Below are 22784 nucleotides of genomic sequence, written 5' to 3'. Positions count from 1 at the left end.
CCAGGAGAAGGAAACAACTTCGAGGAAGATAAAGTCAATTTTGATTGTTTTCAGACTGGGCTCACCCTAAGACATCTGGCTACAGATTTCCAATATGCTTTTGGAAACATTCCAGAAACGTTAAGGTTAAACATATAAATTTGAGGATTTAATTTCTAGTCAATAAAGCCATTAACGTTGAGATCTTTCTAAGGAGAAAAGAAGGATAATAGTGAGAGCAGCATATAGGACACAGAGGACAACCAGGAAAGTGTTTTCATAATCAGCAGAGGGTTTCAGTAATAAAACTTTTATTTCCCTTTATTTACATTCACTCATGTTACTTGAAATAATCCTCATTCACTAATGTTCATTTGTGTGAAGTAATAGCTTATACTGATTACAACATACTACATTCCAGGCATTGAGTTGAAAATTCACTTGGACAATATTCTTTTTTAGTTATCCCAACAGTCCTATGAGGTAGGATTATTATTCCCATTTCATAGGTAGGGATAACAGAGTTAGAAGGGGTAAATGACTTAGTCCAAGTCCCGGAGCTGATGAGCAGTGAGCTAGGATTTGAACCCAGAAATCTGTTTCTGGGTCTGACTCAGGAATCAAGCACTTAGTCACCCTACTGTGTATGTCCTACCTCCCCAACTTTTTAAGGACCGTATTTTAGATATCTTCTCTGTCTCCAGGTATGTCCCCGCATAATAGTATTAATAAATATTTCTGGATTAGTTACTGCAAAGAATTTGGGAGGAGAGGATTAGATATGCCAGAATAACAACATAGACTGAAACTGGACTTTTGTAGTTCAGTAGTTATTTTAATAAACTGTGGTTTCAGGGGCGCCTGGGTGGCTCCGTCGGTTAGGCATCCGACTTCAGCTCAGGTCATGATCTCACACTCCATGAGTTCGAGCCCCGCGTCAGGCTCTGTGCTGACAGCTTAGAGCCTGGTGTCTGCTTCAGATTCTGTGTCTCCCTCTCTGTCAAGGGAGACAAGACAGTCAAAGGGCAAGACAGTGTTGGGCTGGGGGGAGTGAAATTTTAAGGATTTGAGGTTGGAAACAGATAGCAATGATTCTGAAAAGGAATTGTTGTAGGAGACCTGAGGCCCAGTGGAACTTAAGTGGCAGGAGTTTGTAACTGACCAAGTTTTTTTTTTTTTTTTTCTTTAACCCTTCCCTTCCTTAATTTTTTGTAGCTAATAAAATGGACCTAATTTTAATCAAAAGTTGAGACTTAACGGGAGACCACAGGAGTAAGGGAATGTGAACGTACTCAAGGTGTAAATAAAAACAAAATTACAAGAGATTGTTTTTTATTTAAAATGTTAAACAACAGGGGGCGCCTGGGTGGCTCAGTCGGTTAAGGTCATGATTTCATGGTTCATGAGTTTGAGCCCCTCATCCGGCTGTCTGCGGTCAGCGCAGAGCCTGCTTGGGATCCTCTGTCCCCTTCTCTCTCTGCCCCTCCCCTCGCTCTCTCTCAAAAATGAATAAACGTTAAAAAAAAAAAAAGTTAACGTATCTGATTTCCAGAGTTAATGAAACACATCGGACTTCTTAAGTTCCTGGAATGTGCATAAACCCAGATCACTGAGCTGTGCTAGACACTGAAGCAGACTGCTGGACGCCCAGGAGCCATTTAAATGAGAATGTGGTTTTCTTTTTTTGTTGTTGTTAACATTTGTTTACTTTTGAGAGAGAGAGAGAGGGAGGCAAGAACGGGGGAGGGGCAGAGACACAGAATGGGAAGCAGGCTCCAGGCTCCGAGCACAGAGCCCGACGTGGGGCTCGAACTCACGGACCGCGAGATCGTGACCTGAGCTGAAGTCGGACGCCCAACCGAGTGAGCCCCAGGTACCCCGATAATGTAGTTTTCTTTATCGCCACCATGTAGGTGTCTTTTTTGTATTCTAGAAGGGGTCATCTTCCTTCATCCCCACTTACTCTTTATACTGTAGGTCAGATGATGAAATCAAAAGGTGGTGATCCGTTGCGGTGTCCAGAGTTAAAGAAATTTGAAGGAAACAGCTTCCTACATAGCGTTCTTACTATTTTCTAAAGCCATTTTCCTTTAAAAGGCAATGAAATTATATACATGGATATAGAGCCTAAAAATATGTAACTGACTCGGCGGGGCAACGTCTTACAGCGATTTTATCGCTTTTAGCATTAGATTCTTTTTCTGGTCCTCCAGTACAGCGTCCCATCTGAGAGAAGCAGATCCCTTGTCAGGGGCCTCTTTAAGATACACAGATATAGATACATGAATTTGACTCCTGGGGAGTTTAAATTCTAAAAGCCGCTAAAACAAAGTTCAAGGTTTAAATTCATCGGCTGTATGCATCAGATACATCTTGATTTACCTGAAATATACTTTCCTTATTACTATTCAGTGGCCTGAATTTTATTTATGAGAACAGCCAGCCTTCACAAAGGCAAATAGTGTTCCCCAGAGCGTATTAGAATACACTTGTAGACGTTGCAAATTTCAACTCCATTTTTTATTCCTTTGTGCAGTTACAGCTTTCTGTAAACCAGTGTTGTTCATTCTTCGTGAGCACGGTACCTTCTTTTGTAGATTTTCATCTGCTGGCAGTCCGGACCCTAGTCTTGCCCTGGTTTTGAAGGAGATGTAATAAAACACAAGCTTTCTCTTGATAAATTCTGAAATGTGGAGTGTGTCTTATTGAATATAATTTGAAAACATTTCCTTTTTTTAATGTTTATTTTTGAGAGAGAGAGAGAGAAAGAAAGCACGTGAGAGAGTGGGGGAGGGTCCAAGAGGGGGCAGTACAGAGGGTCTGAAGCAGGCTTCTGTGCTGACAGCAGGGAGCCTGATCCGGGGCTCAATCTCAGAACCGTGAGATCACGACCCGAGCTGAAGTCAGATGCTTAACCAACTGAGCCACCCATGTGCCCAAATTTAAAAACCTATCTAAGATCCTAAGAGTTGCATCAGTCAAGGTAGCCTTAAGACGGTTACGAATTTCAGTCAACTTTAACTGTTTCCCTTTGTTATTTTATTGACCATTTTAGAATACAGAGGAGCTTTATTGCAAGATAACCCTGATTTTCACAGAATATTCTACTTTAAACTTTCTAAATGTAGTATACTTCAGTACATCTAAAAAGGGTATGTTTTGTTTTTGTAAGATAAAATGGCAGAATCCAATTAATGAGAAATCTTTTTTTTTTTTAATTTACATCCAAGTTAGTTAGCATACAGTGCAACAATGATTTCAGGAGTAGATTCCTTAATGCCCCTGACCCATTTAGTCTGTCCCCCCTCCCAAAACCCCTCCAGGAACCCTTTGTTTGTTCTCCATATTTAATAGTCTCTTATGCTTTGTCCCCCTCCCTGTTTTTATATTATTTTTGTTTCCCTTCCCTTATGTTCATCTGTTTTGTTTCTTAAAGGCCTCATATGAGTGAAGTCATAGGATATTTGTCTTTCTCTGACTAATTTTGCTTAGCATAATGCCCTCTAGTTCCATCCACATAGTTGCAAATGGCAAGATTTCATTCTTTTTGATTGCTGAGTAATACTCTGTTGTATATATATACCACATCTTTCTCCATTCATCCATTGATGGACATTTGGGCTCTTTCCACACTTTGGCTATTGTGGATAGTGCTGCTATAAAAATGGGCGTTTGTGTGTCCCTTCGAAACAGCACCCCTGTATCCCTTGGATAAATGCCTAGTAGTGCAATTGCTGGGTCGTAGGGTAGTTCTCTTTTTAGTTTTTTGAGGAACCTCCATACTGTTTTCCAGAGTGGCTGCAGCAGCTTGCATTCCCACCAACAATACAAAAGAGATCCTCTTTCTCCACATCCTCACCAACATCTGCTGTTCCCTGAGTTGTTCATGTTAGCCATTCTGACAGGTGTGAGGTGATATCTCGTTGTGGTTTTGACTTGTATTTCCCTGATGGTGAGTGATGTTGAGCATTTTTTCACGTGTCAGTTGGCCATCTGGATGTCTTCTTTGGAGAAGTGTCTATTCATGTCTTTTGTCCGTTTCTTCACTGGATTATTTGTTTTTTGGGTGTTGAGTTTGGTAAGTTCTTTATAGATTTTGGATACTAACCCTTTATCTGGTATGTTGTTTGCAAATATCTTCTCCCATTCCGTTGGTTGCCTTTTAGTTTTGCTGATTGTTTCCTTCGCTGTGCAGAAGCTTTTTATTTTGATGAGGTCCCAGTAGTTCATTTTTGCTTTTGTTTCCCTTGCCTCCGGAGACGTGTTGAGTAAGAAGTTGCTGCGGCCAAGATCAAAGAGGTTTTTTGCCTGCTTTCTCCTCGAGGATTTTGATGGCTTCCTGTCTTACATTGAGGTCTTTCATCCATTTTGAGTGTATTTTTGTGTCTGGTGTAAGAAAGTGGTCCAGGTTCATTCTCCTGCATGTCGCTGTCCAGTTTTCCCAGCACCACTTGCTGAAGAGACTGTCTTTGTTCCATTGGATATTCTTTCCTGCTTTGTCAAAGATTACTTGCCCATATGTTTGTGGGTCCATTTCTGGGTTCTCTATTCTGTTCCATTGATCTGAGTGTCTGTTCTTGTGCCAGAAAAATCTTAATACTCTTTAGAAGTCATGTAAGTGTGTGTGTGATTAATGTTAGATTAAAAGAGTATTATTTCTGCAGTTCAAGGGTGAAATTTTACCAATTTATCAGATATAAGTAATTTGAACTTCATAAATGTGACCAGCTTTAATTTGTAGATAACTGAACAGTTCAGCAAACCTTTCCCACTTGTTGACAGGCAGGAGTGCTGTGGGAGACCTTTTGAAAGAAGATATTTAAGAATATGTTTAAATTGGGTAAAATGGAAGATGGGCATCGAGGAGGGCACTTGTTGGGATGAGCACTGGGTGTTGTATGTAAGCGATGAATCACAGGAATCTACCCCCAAAACCAAGAGCACACTGTATACACCGTATGTTAGCTAACTTGACAATGAATTATATTTAAAAATATATATATATATGTTTAAATTGTTATCACTTTCATTTCTTGTAGGATGCTTTGAAAACGACCTATATCTTACTGAAGATTTTCTGTTTGTTTTACTTTTGTGCTTTGTCCGTATACGTATTGTATTCCAGGGTCAGTGATGAAAAGGACGCACGAGGGTATCTGCAGGCCTTAGCTTCTAAAATGACTGAAGAGTTGGAAGCTTTAAGAAATTCCAGCCTGGGTGCACGAGCAACAGTAAGCTCAGCGGTTTTGCGGGGAGAGTGATCACCTTGGGTGGGTCTGTCTAGGCTTTAGCCCACTGTGAAGTTTCTCCCAAGAAATCAACGAGTCCACGTCTTGGCCAGTTTGGGAAATCATGGCACATCACTGCCTCCCTGCAATTTGCAGTAGGTAGCCATTGTTGGTAATAATGACGAAAAATAAACTCATCTGTATGTGAATCTACACCTATTTCTGAATTCAGTGAAAAATGATACATTGTCACAAGTTGCCTTTCGGCCCTGTTGTGTTATTAGAGAAGGTTAATGCCTTTAAGTAGTTTCCAAATTTATTTGCACTCCCGAATTGGAATGTTAGGGATAAAATAGGACGGAGCTAAAACCAGTCATATTATTTGATAGGATATGCCCTGGAAAATGCGTCGTTTTGCAAAACTGGACATGTCAGCTAGACTGGAGTTGCAGTCGGCCCTCGATGCAGAAATAAGAGCTAAACAGGCCATCCAAGAAGAGTTGAATAAAGTTAAAGCAGCTAACATCATCACAGAATGGTAAGCTTGGGGAATAGACTCTCCTAGAATTATTTTAAGTTGGTCTAGAAGTATTTTAGCCCCTACCTATCACTCTGCCATAGATCTTTTACAAATGAAGGTTCTCTTGATGATAAATTTAATAATGGTAAACATATCTTAATTATCACTGTTTTTGCTGTTCTTTTATGTAGTACAAAAAGTATATCCTCTCCACAGTCTGAGACAATTACCTGATGAATATTTTCCTTCAATCCTCATCACAACAGTAGAGCAAATTATACTCTGAAGAAATAAATGATACAATGAAAATCTTAATTAGATGGGATATAAACATGGTTCAAGAATAAGTCAGAGAAACAATAGAAAGTTCTGGTCACAAATCAACATATAAATAGAAAAATCCATTTGGTGCTGGAAAGCAAAGTCCCAAAGGCATTCGATCGTGAAAAGAAATATGGTCCCATAAATTCAGTTTCTAACGGTGTGAAGCCTTTTAGTGCTTCGACTGTAATCACTCATATTCCGAATCGAATCGGAGGTCAGGCACCCCAGCTGAATTATAAACTCTTGTTATGAATAATCCAGACATAAATTAAGTACGCGTTGCTTAAATGTGCTCGTGTGACACCAAAAACGGGAGAGAACGCTTTCCGGAGCCGGCGAGTCGTCTCGAGCCCAAAGCGCCGTTGGGTGCGGTTCCCCAGGTTCTACCTGGACCGAGCGCGCGCCGCCTTCTCCCGCCTGGGACGCGGGACCGTGAGCAAAGCCAAAAACTGTAGACACGCTCGTGAAAATGCTCCACTTCTGTGGCTCTGTGTAAAAGAGCCTCACCAAATTCTAAATTTGACCTGTAGTTTGAGGACATTTTAAAATTGAATCATTTAGCTCCAAGTCAGCATCTTCTCTAAAAGGCCAGATCCAAGGTGTCTCAGGCTTGGTGGGACATGGGGTCCCTGCCTGCTCAGCCCCGCTGTCATAGAGCGAGAGAGGCCGTGGACCGTCCGTGAACGGACGGGCCTGGCCGTGCTCCCGTAACACTTTATTTGCACGAGAGTAGGTGACAGGGCCGATTCGTCTGCCCTGCAGTGGTTCGCACTTCCCTGATTTGCCATGACTGACACGGAAACCAAGAGACTCCAACCACGTACTTACTGTAGGATGGCTCCCTAACCAGCGATAAAAATAATGACGTTTTTCCTTTTTTTCCCTTATTGAAGTAAACTGAAAGACTCCGAGAAGAAGAACTTGGAGCTACTATCAGAAATCGAGCAGCTAATAAAGGACACTGAAGAGCTTAGATCTGAAAAGGGTATGAGAATGTGTTTTGCATCAATCAGGGCTGCTTCTGTTCTGAATCCGTTCTGTCGCACGAGCGTCAGCGTCTTGCGCGGGTCGGGGAGTTATTCACACAGCAGCACTGGCGCTCACTGATGGATATGTGTATGCTCACGTCACATACCTCACACACACACACGTGCACTAGCCTGGTCTCTGAGTCATTTTGTTGTGCTCAATATGCATTGTTTAAAGAATTTCGTAGTAACGGAAAAACTCACTTTGCCGTAATTTGGACCGTTTTTCCATAGCCACGGACTGTTACATAAATAATATCTTTGTGATCGGAAAAAACTATTATTTTTATAATATACCTTACACTATTTTCAGATGTTGTAGGGGGCTTCACTCCCGGGGTAGTTGAGGGACAGTGTATGAAGTAACCAAAGATTAATCTGGTGTTAAAAGGCAGTTCAGGGATGAACTGTTGGGGCACTCCATTGCTTTCTTCCATGTCTGGTTCTTCAGTTGCCTGCCCTGTGGGATTTCTCAGGATCCATTCCCATTTTCCTGAAGGCATTGCCTGAGCATTAATGAGTCTTAACATGAACAGGAACTCCCGAGAGCTCGGGAGCTCCATTACAGGGACTTCCTCAACTTTCTTTCCATAATGTGGGCATTCAGAATGTGAAGATGTAATACAAAGAAATTCAGAATGTTATTTTCCCAGTGAAGGGATCCTCTTACATCCAGTTATTAGAAATCCACCATCCTGACAAAGTCCGTATTCCTGATCGAATAGTGGACGAATTAACGGCTTTACGTTATGCTTCCCTCTAACTTCTCGGTCGTGTGACGCACGCTGATGGTTGGGTCTCTGTATCTGCCTTTAAAATTGTGGAGGAGAGGGTATCATACACGTGAAGGATTTGACATGAAAAAAAAAAACCCTAAAAATAGCAGATGTTCAATACATTTTTTATTGATGGCATTTCCTAGTGAACAAGAAAGGAAGGAACCCAGAAAAAGCGGATTAGGAATTCAGATTGAGCACAGGGCTTCTCACCAAAATGAGACTCAAGCTGAGTTTTCAGACATGAATGGTGGAAGGGAGCTGCACTATTTAGTGAGCAGAAGACAAAGAATATATAAGACGTGTAGGACCTGTAGCCCTGAAGGCAGTCTGTACAGAAAAGACACCAGCGCAGAGTATGACTCTGGTGTCATTGGTGGCGTCATTGTTAGCATGGATCTAAACTTGCGAAAGAAGTAACTCAAGTCTATCGCTCTGCTTTATGAAGACACGTTAACCTGCCCCTTGTACTTGGATTTTGAACATTGCAGAATAATCAAATTTCACCTTATGTTGTAACATAACGTACTCTACTGCTTAAATAATATAATGTGATATTTACATAACGAGGGCGAGATGGTTTTTTCTGCGTGTTTACTAGTATATGCCAGTATCTGGACAAGGTTTGGCACCTAATGGGCTCTCAGTAAATACGTATTGATTGGATGAATTTCTGAACGTAGTACGTCATCTGGCATCCGTGGTATATTGCTAGAGATTATTGTGAAAACCACACAAATTAGTGGATGTAACTTCCTAAGGGTATGGAAATCAAAACGGTGTGCTTGATTGCTAGCATTTATCATTGCCTGTATATTTTAAGAATTATTTTGGAAATTACGCATTTAAAGTTAATGTCACAGTGAAGAAATATGCGGAAACTTTTAAAACTTCATCTGAGAAAACCGAGGGTTTGAGTGCCTCATTTCGTCAATAAAACAATACCTGAAATCAGACTGAGGCCTTGACAACCGATTTTTCATAACTAAATACATTTGTTGTATCACTACTTTACTTTCTTGTAAGAGGTCATGTATATTAGTGTATACTCTGTGCAGTAAGAGTGTTTCAAAACAGAAACCTTGTTTGGTGATAAATTAGCTTAGAAAAAACAGAACCATATTTTAAAGAGTCTCTCAACCCTACCACGATTTAATGTGTTTTTATAATGTACTCTAAGGGAAAAGAAAGAAATTCGAGAACTCAAGTCAGGAAACAAGCGTGTCATGGAGACTGATAATAATCAACTGTTAAGTGATATTTCAAGAAACATTAATACGGTTTTTTTTAAAAATGTAGAGTTAATAGGACTGATCAGCCTTAAAATGAGGTCGTTTGTGAACAGCTCTTAATAGATTCAGACAGGAAAGGTTATCCGTGAGAATGAGTTTAAATTGTTCTAGTTTTAAAAAACAGTTGCTGCTGTCTTCTAGGTATAGAGCACCGAGACTCACAGCATTCTTTCTTGGCATTTTTGAATACGCCTACCGATGGTCTGGATCAACTTGAAGTAAGTACTGAACCGTGCAAGTATTCCTTGTGGTCAGTTTCAAATTCAGGTTGTGATTTAAAATTCGTTGGCGGTGAAACGGTTTTATCGCTTCCCACATAAAAGGACCTAGAATCTTCTATAAACAAAAGCCTATTAAGAAAGGAATATGTTCTGTATTCTTATGGAAATGGTGATCACATGTATATGTAAGAAAAATCTAAGAAAGGTCTAAATATGAGCATCCCAAGATTTAAAAGAAATTTCATCCCTTCCCCCGGGAGACAGGAAAAGCAGAACAAATCCTAACTTTTGAAGTAATGTTGACACTTTTGTTTTTTCTCCCAAGCATAGAGCCACAATTAAAAAAAAAAACAAAAAACGGTGAAAAAGGTCAATCTCAGGATAGAGCAGTGCTGGTTCTAGCTCCAAGTCAATTCAAGTTTTTTTAGGAGTTTACAATAGGCATACTTTTTGTACAAGTATTACGTGGAGAGTGTTAGGAAGATTCCATAATAATGAAATAGTGACTGTATGCCTGTCATTTTCTGCTGCTTAAATTCTTTGCGGGGGTCGGGGGGGGGGGGAAACAAATTCATAAAGTATATTTTCGTCCCAGAAAATTCACGTTAGTGATTATACCTCTATTAAACAAATAATCTTGTATCTCTGTGCAGAGCACTGTTAAAGGTGCCGGAGTTAAAGTAGTGGCCAAATAGACCTCGCCCTGCTCTCCTAGAGGTTACGTTCCAGTGGGAACAATTAGAGGCAGAGAGATCCCGTTACTCCTCAAGTGTTTCATTTAATTTGATTATTAATGATCTGCCGTGCACTTCACCGTATTACGTTTTGGGTACAATATATGCATTGTATTTCATTGCTTTGGGATAGGGATCAGCTTTTAAAAGTAATTACTGGAGTTCTAAGTTTCGTGAGCAAGTGACAATGACTGCTTTTCTCATTTGTTTGTTTGAATTAATGTCATTTGCCTTTTAATTGTTTTACAAGATTTTTGATTTATTATTTGTTCTTATTAAATTGCTTCATCCATATTTTCTATTTTTTTTATTGCTGTATTCGTTAAATAGGATTCCTTTTCTTCTTCCTCATCTTCACTGATTGATTTTTTGGATGACGTAAGTCTTTGATTTTCAAACCATCAGTGAATTGAATTGAAGAGTTTTGCCTAGTAATGCATTCAGTTTTAGAATGATCACACCTGGTAATTTACTTGTGAGACAAAATTTGCTTCTTTCTTGTCTGAAATGAAACAAAGGGTTTATTTTTATTAAACATCAGGAAGTGAATATGTACTTTGAAAAATGCTTTGGCCGTCAGGAATCTGGATTCCCTTTCTTTGCAACAGTTCTGAAGACTGGAATGCTTATTTGATTATTGTCACTATGTGGATAAATATATAAAAGTGCTCGTTTTTCTTTTTCATGGCAATTTCTGTTTCACGTTCCCCTTTGCAGCATTTTGCCATTTAATTTTTATGTTAGTTAGAAGTAAACGTCTGGTAATAAAATCAGAAAAAGTGATGTATTAAATCTTTCAGTAGATTTTATTGTAACATAATAATTGAGTACAAATCAATTTTTAGTGCTGACAGAATTTCTCTTCTAATGTGGAAAGTGATTTTAGTTAACATATGTGCTACATGCACTATAAATTGACTGCATTATCATTTTCTCTCCTAAATTAATTCTGTACATTTGATCATTTAGAAGTCCCTAATGTCTTCACTCTCTTTACTGAAATGCCACCTGTCCGCGTTCTCTCTGTTCCACATTAAATGGCACAAAAATCCCTGTCATAAGGCATTTTGTTGTCCTGTTGAACATTTAACCTTTCTAGAAACTGGAAAATAGAATGGGTTCAGATGCAGATGTTCTGCGCAGAACCCAGTTTTTAAACCTGGGGCAATTTTTATGTTTTATCTTTAGTGTTCTGTTAAACATAATTCTTAATTCAGAAGAGTACTTTGCATAATTTTCCACTCAAGAAAACTCTTGATCTAGGCTTAAACATTTTTTTAACTGATTTTTTTTTCTGCCTTTGAAATATCATACCAAAGTGTACTATTTTCCATTCTGAATGGAAACTATTTCATCATTCTTGAGACGGTCCTAGTTCACTCTACACTGTGATAAAAAGAACTCTCTTGATGTACAACAGTATTTCATGTTACCATCTACTGGATGTTTGTACTGAAATACTCAAGATGTTATTTCCATAGAAACATCATTCACTTGAAAGAGAAAGACAAGGAAGTTTGAATAAATTCTTTTAATGGTTCCTTCCGCTAGAAAACCACTTCCTTTCTCTTTTTCTAACAAACCCTCCTCCCCGCCCCCTCCCCTCCCACACAAAGCTCTGAATGTAGAACACGGGAGCCCGGGTGTCCTGTGGCCGACGGGCCTGCTACAGGGACGCCCGCATGGCCCCGCTCTGTCCGCTGCCACCCGGCCGTAGTGAGGAAGCGTCCCGCTTTGACGTTCCTCCAGAACTCTCTTGTCCTTCACCCACCGGCGCTCAGCCTGAGCTCAGTTCACACGGACCACCGAGTCTTAAACCGGCACAAAGGAACCCCTGTTACACAGCGAAAAGGAGTTGAGTTCACACAGGCTGAATCTTTCTGATCCAGGCGCCAGCTCTTAAAAAGCATGGTCTCTGCTCCCGAGGTTCCCCTTCCCGCTTACTGGGTAAGCACGTAAGGTGGCCCCAATCCTGCCTCCACCACCTTCCAGGTGTGTGGCTGGGAGCAAGTTACCCAACCTCTCTGCGCCCCAGTCTGCTGGTCAGAAGAACAGGGGTAATAACAGCGGTACCGACTCGTAGGTGGTTTGAGGACTTAAGGGAACAGCGAACATGAGGCCCTCGCCCTGCTGTTGCCTTACTCGTCATAGGCCGTTCACCCCCTTCCCGAGTTCCTTTAGCTTCCTTTCTTGTCCAGGAGTCCGTTGTCGCCTGAATGTCGCCTTTAGCCCTCTAACCACCTTTCCACCCCCACCCGCGCGGGTCACCGCACCTTCCCCCTGAGTCGTCAAGTAAGGTCACCGCTGCGCGGTGATTTTTACACGTCAGGGACAAGGCCAGCAGTCAGCTCCCATTTTCAAACGTAGTTTGTCTTCTTCATATTCTATGGCCGGAGGCTCTTTCTGGTTGATGAATACGACCGCTCTTCCCAGAGTCCTCATTCCGTTCACCCTTGAGGCCGTGGGAGGATGAGATTTTTGAAAACCGGCGTCCAGTCCTTGGCACGCTTGCGCTCAGCAGCCGAGACGCGAGGCGTGAAGCTTCAGTTCTCTTCGGCATTTGGGATCTTAAGGAACAGAGTGAATTGTGATCTTTGTGCCCATGCTCCTCGGAGTGTTGTGCGGGGCCGCCCCCGACAGGGAGCAGACTCTAACCCTCAGCCACCCCGCGCGACTCACCCTCGCGTCCTTCTTCTCTGGCGTCGGCCTCATTGCTGCAGAAGGGAAGCCGGGCACGCCGCGGACCCCGAATTTGAATCGCAGGCAGGAACTCGTGGGTTTAGGAAGGGATAAAGCTGAGGTGGAGCAGGATTGCAGAAAGCAAGTTTTCTTTGGCCTCCGCACGCCATCGACCTCCTCGTCTGCTCGCCGAGGCCTAGCGACCTCGTTCTGCCCTCTGGTTTTTTAGAACCAAACCACCGGCCCCTCCCCGCCTCCAGAATCACCTTTGACTTCCTTAAGTTCAAAATGCAAGCGAATGCTAGAATCTGGGCACACTCGGAGCAGTTTCCTTTTAAGTTGCACCGTTTACACAGGTCTTGCTACGCGTACAGTTTCCAGCAAGCGCGGCCTTGACGGCGGAGAAGTGTACGGAGGTTCCTTCCTTCCCTCTGATTCGGGTGAAGCACCTGCTTTTGTGACTCAGGAGAACTCAGGTGGTTGGGCTTTCCTACGTGCATAATCATGAACTTCTTCTGAAAGAGAAAAGAACTTGGGATATATTCAGTCCATGCTTCTGGCCACCATTTATCACCGCCTTCTCCCATTAGTAAAGTGGGCGGTCTGCTGTCCCATTAGGGAAGTTTCTGGACTCTCAGTCTTTGGGGGAATAGGGAATTAGTGGCAACGGGGTACGACACTATTGAGGGCAGATAGAAGGGGGGTTAATTCGTGTTAAAAGAAACTGACGTCACTCTGACCACTTTGTCTCTCGGGTCAGGCATTCCCACGTGTGGTGAGACACCAGTGACCGCAGGGTAGCCTCATCTTTTCTCCCAACCCCACACCCCAGTCCTAGACTGCCTGGGGTGACTCCATACTGGCCCAGCCTCCAGGTCCCGAACAGGGTGAGGGACAGGTGGAGCTCGGCAGTTTGACCTTTCCCTCATCTGTTCCCTGCATCCCAGGGGCAAGAAGTCCAGGGATGACCAGACCACACTTACAGACTTCCCATCCTGGTCAGTTCATTTTCTTCTTTTCAAAGGAACCAAAGATAATACTTGGCTTGACTGTATTAAAGGTAATGCTAATTATGGTCATCTAAATGAACCACTTGTTGTATTTGGTAAACAGATTGTCATTTATTAAGTCTGTGCCAGGTAGGTTTTGAGTTTTATTAAATTACGATTCTACACTCTGTTCATTTGGGCCAAGTTCACACACAAAAATGGGAATTGCCCATTTACCTGGCAAATGAGAATTTGCCAACTTGCTTTTTGGATGCTGTCTTAACTCTAGTGTGCTGAGGAAAGAGTAGACCAAGGAATTAAAGGTCAGACATAAAGGAATAGAGTTAGTACCATTGGTCCAACTGTCTGATCCTCACAAACCCTGTTTTCTTGTATCCTGGCCAATTCCGAGAAGCCAGCAGTCGGAGAGTATTGACAAGCTAGTTCTCCTACTCCTCGTTTTGGCCTCATATTAAAAACTTGCTACGATGTCCTGAACTATTTAATTTCAGTCCCGGCTCCTAGCTTCCTTCATTCATCGCTTCCCTGTAGAGATCTCTTGTCTCTCCCCTGGCTTCTTTTATGTTCTGTCATCACCAGTCACAGAAATCTGAGGCTTTGCAGCATTGTGTCAGCTGGATCTGGGGCAAGTCGATCATCCATGAGAATCTGTGGAAGACAGAATTTTAAAACATACATTATAAAGATCTTTTCATCCTACGACCCACACTAGGTGTAGATCCTGCTGAGAAATTATGGCATTTCTGATATTTCCTCCTTCAATTCTTTTTTTTTTTTTTTTTTTTTACAAAACTTCCATCTACATGTTAAATACAACCCAACTTGAAACTCACGTTTCAGGAGATTGTCATATGCAGCCCTTCTCTCATTTAGGCAGGATTCTATCTTAATTATATATACAAGATCTGTATTATATTCTCATACATTGAGGCCGTCTAGAGGGAAACACCCATGACCACCCAGACTTTCACTCTTCACTCTCCTGTTTAAGAAGACCTTTGGAATTCATTAACTGAATCTTAGAAGCTATTTGCCAAATCCGTGTCTATCAGATAAAGTACTTCTTTTGGTTTCTGCTTGTGTGCCTCCTTCTGCGATCAGCCTGAGCATTACGGTGGCGACCGAGAGACCTAGGTAGAAAAGGCATAGTTTTAAAGGGTATATGATTACAGATGAAGGCAACGTACTGGCTTCTCCCGGGCTGTGAGACCAGTTCCACTGTTTGTACAAAACCGTGGTTGTGTGTCAGCGTGTAGAAGAGAGAGTGTAGTGTGTGTTCCTGTAATTGTATCATCAGGAAGCGGCCTAATTTCCCCTTCTTGTTGAAAACAGAAAAACAGCTGTCTGGTTTCTAGGTAGACACTTTGGGGAGAACATTATCACTATGATTTAGTATCATTATTAGCTTTATACAGTGCCAGCTGAGACCAGGTGTTGTCCTTCATACGCAGAGGTGGTTTTGAGAGACGTTTTGACTTGTTTTTAGTATGGTGGCAATGTGTGTACTTTGAACTAGTCATGCATTTTTTCACGGATTCGGCACACTCCCAACTCTGCTCTAGAAGTGTAGAAAGATAGCCAGAAAGTCAAGGATTCTCTGTGTTAATCCTTGCACGGTGGTAGCTCCTAAGACGTAGCAGATGGAGACGTAGGCCGCGAAATGCTTATCATCTTGTTAGAAAAAATAAATAAATCCATGGTTACGTGCTACGCCATGTCGAAAGTGACAGGTGCCGTAAGAAATATTTCAGTTAAGTATTGCAGCATTTCAGAAGGATTCATTCAGTACTTATTAAGGATTTTTAAATTGATAGGCTTTATTACGATAAGCATGTTACAACGTTTCTTGCCCTGAAGAATCCGAGTCTGATGGAAAAACCACATGTGTAAATCAATAATTATAACACGATTGGGAAAATCACACTAATAAAAGATATGGACTGTATATCATAGGAGTATAAAGGAGAGATACCTGACTGAGCCAGGCGGCTGCAGAAAGGCTTTCTGAAGGAACCAGTGCCTGAGTGGGGTCCCCACGGATAGATGAGTATGGTCCACGGAGTCCAAGAGGAAGGTGTGCTGGTTACACACTGGACGAAGAAACACAAATTGCTTAGGAATCTGCAGGCCTTCTAATCCCGGTTCACCGTTAACTCTTCAGGACACGGTGTTCAAGTCAGCCCCCTTCCCATTTCCTAGAAAGAAATAATAGTTCCTGTTTAGCGATCTGCCAGAGTTGTACAGATAATACCGGTAATCCGGAATGATCTTCTTACCCTTCCAAGTTTTCTCTGGAATCTTCTGTGGCTCCCATAGACTCCGTTTGTAAACTCCCTCCTCTAGGCCCCCATGCAAATCCTGTACGTCCCGCCTCCGGCCTCCCACAAAACTGTGCAGCAAACCTCAGCTACCACGTGAGGCCCACTGTTGGGGGCCTGGGGTCTTCCCCACCTTGTAAATACCTGACCCGTTGCAAAACCTCAGGAAATGTTAGGTTCGGTTGAATATAGGGAGTTGCCAGAGGTAGAGATGGTTTATGTGTGTGAAGCTCTGCTCTTTGCACATCCCAAAGTTCCAGAGGCTTGGGACTGTTCTGATGCGGTTACTACCTGCTTATTGTTCTTGCTGTTTTTCCCTAATCACTGAATCTTCAATGTCAGAAAGGTGACAGTCCCTTTTGACTTAAGCCTAATATCCAGTCAAGGCGGGTGGTATCGTTGAAGTAACTGTTGTTGTTTTCATTCACGGTCAGTGATTCCAAAGGCCTGATTTAGCTCTTACCATTGGAAAGAATCATCTTTGAAAACAGTAAGAGTTTGGTAGGGAAAAGACCGGCCCGTGAAATATTTTATTAAGTGCTAACTGGCGCTCAGTCAGAATTATTTGGCTCCTTTTCGTTCTCCTGTTTCCAGTTGCTACTTCCAAACCTCCACAGGAAGGAGATTGTCCCTCGCTCGCTGGAGCACCATTGCGTGGGTCACTGCGCGGGGTCCAGCAAAAGCGTTATTGTCATCTTAGCCCGAGTCCGAGCAGCCGTTTCTCCGCTGTCCTATCCTGCAGTTTTTCCTGAAAACAAATGTACTTTGAACCTATCAGAAAATGTGTCTCTCTGTGTATGTTGATAGACTTTGTCTGTTAATACGGCGGGAGCCATCGAGAGTCGTGTGTATTTGTAACGTGTAGTATTCTCCTTTCTTTGTTGAAGCGCTCTCCATCCTGCACTCCAGCTAGCAAAGGCAGACGTGTAAGAAACCACTGCACCGTGTGTCCCCACCCCACGCCCTCCTCCCTGTCTCTCACCCTTTTTGCCTGTGGTTGCAGAACACGCTCACGTCCCCGTGATGTGCTCTTACCTCCGCTGCATGCTTTGTGCTGCTGCTCTCGCTCTTGCCTTTCCGTATTTTCCTTTTCTTTCTTTTCCTTTTCTTTCTTTGGCTTGGGCCGTAAAGCTTTAGGAATGTTCGTCTACATTTCGGCAACCAAACGACTCAAATTATAAGGTATCTTTTTCATGTTTAGTAGGAAAGTAAGTGATTCTAAAGTTTGCTGTCCAAATCAGTCCCCTGCAGAGTAAATGAGTTTCTCAATAAGAATCTGATATGAGCAGATACGTGGAGATTTCCTAGAGATTTTAGTTATGTAGAAAAAAGCTTGACAATTCATATTATGCAAAAGTCAAACGAATTTGGGGCAAGTTATAGATCTTATTGGCTATAGTTTGACGTAAATCCGTTCAGCAGAAATCTTTGATAGATTTTTTTGTAGTTCAAAGGAATGTCCCTAAATACATTTATAGATTTGAAGCCTTAATGTTGGTAGTTAATTGTTTATATTCTAAGGTAGCTCCAAGATTTTTAAAAATATCGTGACATTCTTTATATATGTATTGGTAACCAACAGTCAGCATCATCCTGTACTAAGGCTAGGTCAGGGTTTGTCAGGATTAAATGGGCTAGGGCACTACCTCTATCCAGCACGATTCTGACATGCCCAGAGTGGGGGATGTATTTGTAGAAAGGTCTCAATTTCCCTAAATCAGCATCCACCCCAGTGTCATTATGCACAACACACACACTCCCTAGTTGAAAAGCAGTGGGCTGGCTGATGTTTGCTCTGTTTTTCATATGCGATGTAAAATAGTAACATTAAAAAGGAATGCCTGTCATAGGTGGAAGTTTTGAAACCTGTCATCGGCTTCATAATCGTTGGTATTGGTCAGCACCTTAAATCCAAAATTCTTGAGAATTCTTGGACTTGGAAAGAGCTAGATCATGGAATTCTCTGGTTTATGGAGAACGCGGGAAATAGTAGGGTGGCTCAATTAACCCTCCTAGAGCACATGTTTCCAAACTACTGCTTAATAATGAATAAGCAGTTCGGATACCAGTGAGGCGGCCAGTATGACTTCAACTAGTACTCCAGTGATCAGTGAAGTCTTCGAAGAGATTGCTGGTTCAACCGATTTTTTTTTTATTATCCTGACATTTATAGGGTTAAAACCGTTGGGTGCTTGGATTTATCAGATCAACCTTTGAATATGTGTTAAGTATATCGTATAACCTCTAGAAAGGAAGACCACAATATTGTGTGCCCAACGATATTAGGTTCAAATCATCAGCCTGTGACTTGACTAAATTTTTAACTGGTTTTTCTTTAACATGGTTACAGTTCAGAGAGATTTTATTCGCTGGTTAAATATAGATTGTATCTCACTTGCCTTGCAGCCTTCTAGGGGCCCTGACCCAGAACACTTCTGTGAGTCTTGGAATAGGGAGAAACTTCTGAGGGAAATAGCTGTTACAGGGTTCCTCCTGTTCAGTTTCTGTCTTCATCTTACAGGATGTGAATAAGCCGCACTGACTAGAGCCCACTGACTGTTTCTGTGTGATTTTTTAAATGCAGATGTGATAGGCTTGGTAATCTGCTTCCCAGGATTTCTGCAGTTTTTCCTTGGTTATGTATCTGTCAAATTAAAAAAAAAAAAAAAAAAACCTCTCTGAAAAGTGCTGATGTCTTGGAGGGAGCTGAGTGAAGAATTACCAGCTACTCAGCAGATCCATAGAAGCATCATGGCGGTACAGTGAGGGGCCCAGTGGCCCTGGGAAACGGCGGCGCATTGCAGAAGGGACGCAGGTCGTTACCATTCCTAACAGTGACCTTGAATCTAACAGTGACGTACAATTTTGTTATAGCCTGTGTTTTTAGACAAGCAATATGTAATACTTTTATAAATTTAAAATTCTTTAAGTGACTGTTAAATGTCATATAAGTGAGGTATTACAATTTAAGGTTTACTGGACTTTTATGTCCAGTGTGCTGGAAAGTCCCATTCTTTATAAATGGTGCTATTCAATTAAGCATAGTATAAGAAAGATTGGTTACGAATACTATTGTTAATGCCTGAATGTAAGTGGTTAATGGAAAGGTCCACAGTGTTTTCATTAATAGAAGCACTGAATTTTAGAGTATTCCTTCCGAGTTTAGAACAGAGATTTTAAATAACACGTAGCTGAACTTTCTATTTTCTGAAAACATTTGTAAAGTCTCCAGAGTAGATCTTCAAATCAATATATGGAAAATAATGAGAAATTTTCATTGAGTACCAAGTTATATTGTTTGTAATTAGTAAGATTGCACTTACTTGTCATAACCTTGAGTAATTTATTATTTGCTTTAGGATGATAAAATATTATATTTGCTGTTTCCCAAATTATCTATTATTTCCGTAATACTGTTTTTATCATAAGTTCAATTAACAGAAATAATTACATCGTTGAAAGTTTGAGGTTATAAAGTGTTTCTGAATACAAAAAAATTGGCTTACTTGCCACTTTGTTTCCAAAATACTTCTAGCTTAAAGGATGATGATAATGGGGGTTTTTTCTTAGAGTTTTAATTTTCTTAGAGTTTTATATTTACTAATGCAAAACAAAATGTTAGATGTAAGCTTTTTTTTTTTTTTTAATCTAGATCAAATCCATATCAAACCTTGGTATATTTTACTTTAAAACCAGGTTTCTTATGGGAATGTTTTGCTTTTTGTATCTGTTCAAATCTGTAATTATTTTGGAGTAGAAAAGGCCCATTGATAAATAGGATGAGTCGTTTTAGTGGTTTTTATTATTTATCAGAAAACCATACTGCGTAACTTGAAGACTTCACCTAAAAAATCAGATCTGATCCTAGGAGAGGAAAAAACTTTTCTGTTTGACTGCACTGCTCTAACAATACATTTTGTTGATCATTCAGGAGGGAAATCCTAACAGATTCAGGAAACATTATGGACTTTTTACATGGCAGTGTTATGTATCGTGGATGATACCTCTGATAACTCATTCCGTTTTCCTTTTTTTCCCCAAACGGTAAGGCAATAGGCAAAAATTACATTGGATATAGTAGATGTTTCTATTGCCTGCTCCTCAGAATAACTCCTGGAAGTGTGTTTACTTAGAAAAGAGAATTAGGTAACCAAAACAATAGGAAAAAAAAATCACATTTATGTAAAGACATCCCTCATGTTTTCACAGTAGATTGCAGCTTAGAAATATTGAGTGAATGGCTTATACTATTAAGATTTGTTTCCAAGATCTTTCTCCAGATAATATCAGAAGGTGCTATCCAATAAATATTAGCTATTTATTGTTTTTGCAATTTTCTCCTTTTTATCATTCCTTCTACAACCATTTACCCGATTAACGAATTATGAGATCTCTGCTATTGGTGTGTATCATACTTATCAGCTTTTCCTGAATTATGAATTCAAGTCATTGCTTACATTGAATGCTATCCAGTTTTTCAAAACACAGAGAGTTTAACTTCCACGATTTAAGTATATTACTAATGATTGTGTTATAACCATGATAATGGCTCAGAAGATAAGCACAGTTGATGTGCTGTCAATCAGTTGCTTTGCCTCCACGTTCTATGTGAATCATTGCCAGTTAATTATCAAATTAATTTTAGGCTATCTGCAAAGTCTGCCTTCTAGTTATTGAGTATTCTGAAGGTTTAATAAAATCAATTGCTTTTTAGTGGGTAGAATCATTAACTATAAGTGTGTTGGTAAGCTTGTAGTTACAGATAAAATTAGCATCTTGAGAAACCAGTCCTGTTGGTGTTGATGAACACTTTGATGTAGAAAATATGTAAGTGGTATTACGTTTTTCTTATTCTTACTGTTAAACCTCTTTTGAGATACTGTTTACATTGGCAGTAATGCAGAAAGGAAATGAAATATTTAAATCTGTTAATCTAACAGGTATTTGCTTCCAACACCTTTTAGAAGATCTGGGAAAGTTTTTTCTTAGTTTAATATCGAAAACATTATTGCCACGAGTTTATTCTTCTGTACCAAACTTTGTTCCTTGTCTTTCCTAAGAAACACACTTTTGAAAAATAAAGTGGTAATTTTTAAGCTTCACTTATACATTCACGTGTTTTAAAAAGTAAGAGTATCATCGTAAATGGTATAGCTCAACTTTTATAAATATACTCAATGCCATCTCAAAATATTACTCAAATATGTTTACTTATTTTAAATTTTTTTAAAATAAGAACTACCTTGATTTTGTTTAATCTCTGGAATTTAGTTTTATTTTAAGAGCATATAGTTCCAAAAAGTTTGGTAATTTTCATTATTCTATGTTATTAGAATTGGTATTGGGTTAGGTTTTAAGTCTAAACGTTTCCTCTTTTGAATAACCAGTTTTTACCTCCTGCAGCTAAGAAAATCATTTTAAAATCTGTCCTCATTCCTGTGGTTTTCTTTTTTATTTATGAGTAAAAACTGTGAGGAGAAAAAGACTTTTTATAAGTGACAGTGATTCTAAAGAGGGGCCAAGAGGTATGTATTTGAAGCCTCTAGAGTTCCCATCAGAGTCACTAATTTCTGTCATCACGGATGAAACCCCGAAGGCGTCATTTTCCCTTTGTTCAGTATCACACCGTCAGTGTCACATTTCCACAGGGTCGTGAAACATGATGGTAAATGTTTCAGTGACCAATGTGGGCGGAGGCAGGGGGATGGTTTTTTAGGCGTGATGACTTCTGCGACGTACGCCTCCCCGATCCCGGCGCAGGAAAGTGTAAGTAACAAAGCCGCCTGCCCAGCCCCTGGCCGCAGCCGTCAGGCCTGCTCCCCCTGCCGCCGGGACCCCTGAAAGCCGGCTCCCGCCCTCCTCGCACTGGCACCGGCTTAAAGCCACTGCCCTCCCAGGTAGGAAGCCACTGTGTTAGCTGGTCAGCCCCGTTCGTCGGCAGCTTTGTCCTTCGTACGGGGCCTCGGCTCCGGTCTTCCAGTCACGCTTTTGTGTGACCGGCCAGAAGCTTCCGCTTTCTTAAGATGACTCAGTTCTTCGTACTTAGCAAAGCCCCTACTCAGACATTTCTTTGGAACTTTATGACAGGGGCACCTGGAGGGCTCCGTCGGTTAAGTGTCCGACTCTTGCCTTCAGCTCAAGTCATGATCTCACGGTTTCGTGAGTTCGAGCCCCACATCGGGCTGTGTGCACCAGTACTGTTTGCGTATCTGGTCCGTGTTCGTTGAACCCTTTCCCCCGTGGACTCTTACTCAGCTTGCCATTACATAATCTTACGGAAACTAGCAGGAGGAGATTTTCAGAAAGTGGGACCTTTCTGCCTTATTTCCAGCCCAGGTTTATACTCCAGATAAATGATTTGAATGGAACACCTTCCCCATGCCTGTCCCTGAGCAAATTTGTGAACTGGGCAGAAATCGTCCAAGACTGTCCTTTTCTTCTTTCTTTACTCCCCTCTTCCTGGTCAGAGTTCACTGGCAGGAGAAAAAGATGATGTAACTCAGGCTCCATGATCATTAAAGCCTTGAGTGGAGGTGCCTCTGGTACAACAGAAAGAACACAGAATTTGAAGGCAAGGGTGGGATTCAGGCCTGGGTCTCCCACTTCGTAAGCTGCACGAGCTTTCTGAAATTGACCGCATCGCCCGCTCCGAGCTGGGGCGCGGCCGGTATGCTT

The 22784-nt window shown here is 41.2% G+C and overlaps 1 protein-coding gene across 16 annotated transcripts in view; it reads left to right on the top strand.

Moving 5' to 3' along the window:
- The window catches only part of CDC42BPA (CDC42 binding protein kinase alpha), a 322044-nt gene that overhangs the window by 247016 nt on the left and 52244 nt on the right, over positions 1–22784 (top strand). For 7 of the 16 annotated variants that reach the window (XM_078441187.2, XM_078441184.2, XM_078441179.2 and 4 more), the window contains 6 exons: positions 5105–5210; positions 5597–5745; positions 6945–7036; positions 9289–9365; positions 10433–10480; positions 16997–17035. In XM_078441187.2, coding sequence (XP_078297313.1) covers positions 5105–5210; positions 5597–5745; positions 6945–7036; positions 9289–9365; positions 10433–10480; positions 16997–17035 — 511 coding nt within the window. The remainder of the gene's footprint in view (positions 1–5104; positions 5211–5596; positions 5746–6944; positions 7037–9288; positions 9366–10432; positions 10481–16996; positions 17036–22784) is intronic. The other 9 variants (XM_078441190.2, XM_078441188.2, XM_078441182.2 and 6 more) reach the window with 4 other exon arrangements.

Source organism: Panthera onca, chromosome F1 (genome assembly GCF_046562875.1).
Source record: "Panthera onca isolate mPanOnc1 chromosome F1, mPanOnc1 haplotype 2, whole genome shotgun sequence".
Lineage (NCBI taxonomy): Eukaryota > Metazoa > Chordata > Mammalia > Carnivora > Felidae > Panthera > Panthera onca.
The sequence above is the reverse complement of the archived record's forward strand: the minus strand, read 5'-3'. Positions and strand labels throughout refer to the sequence as shown.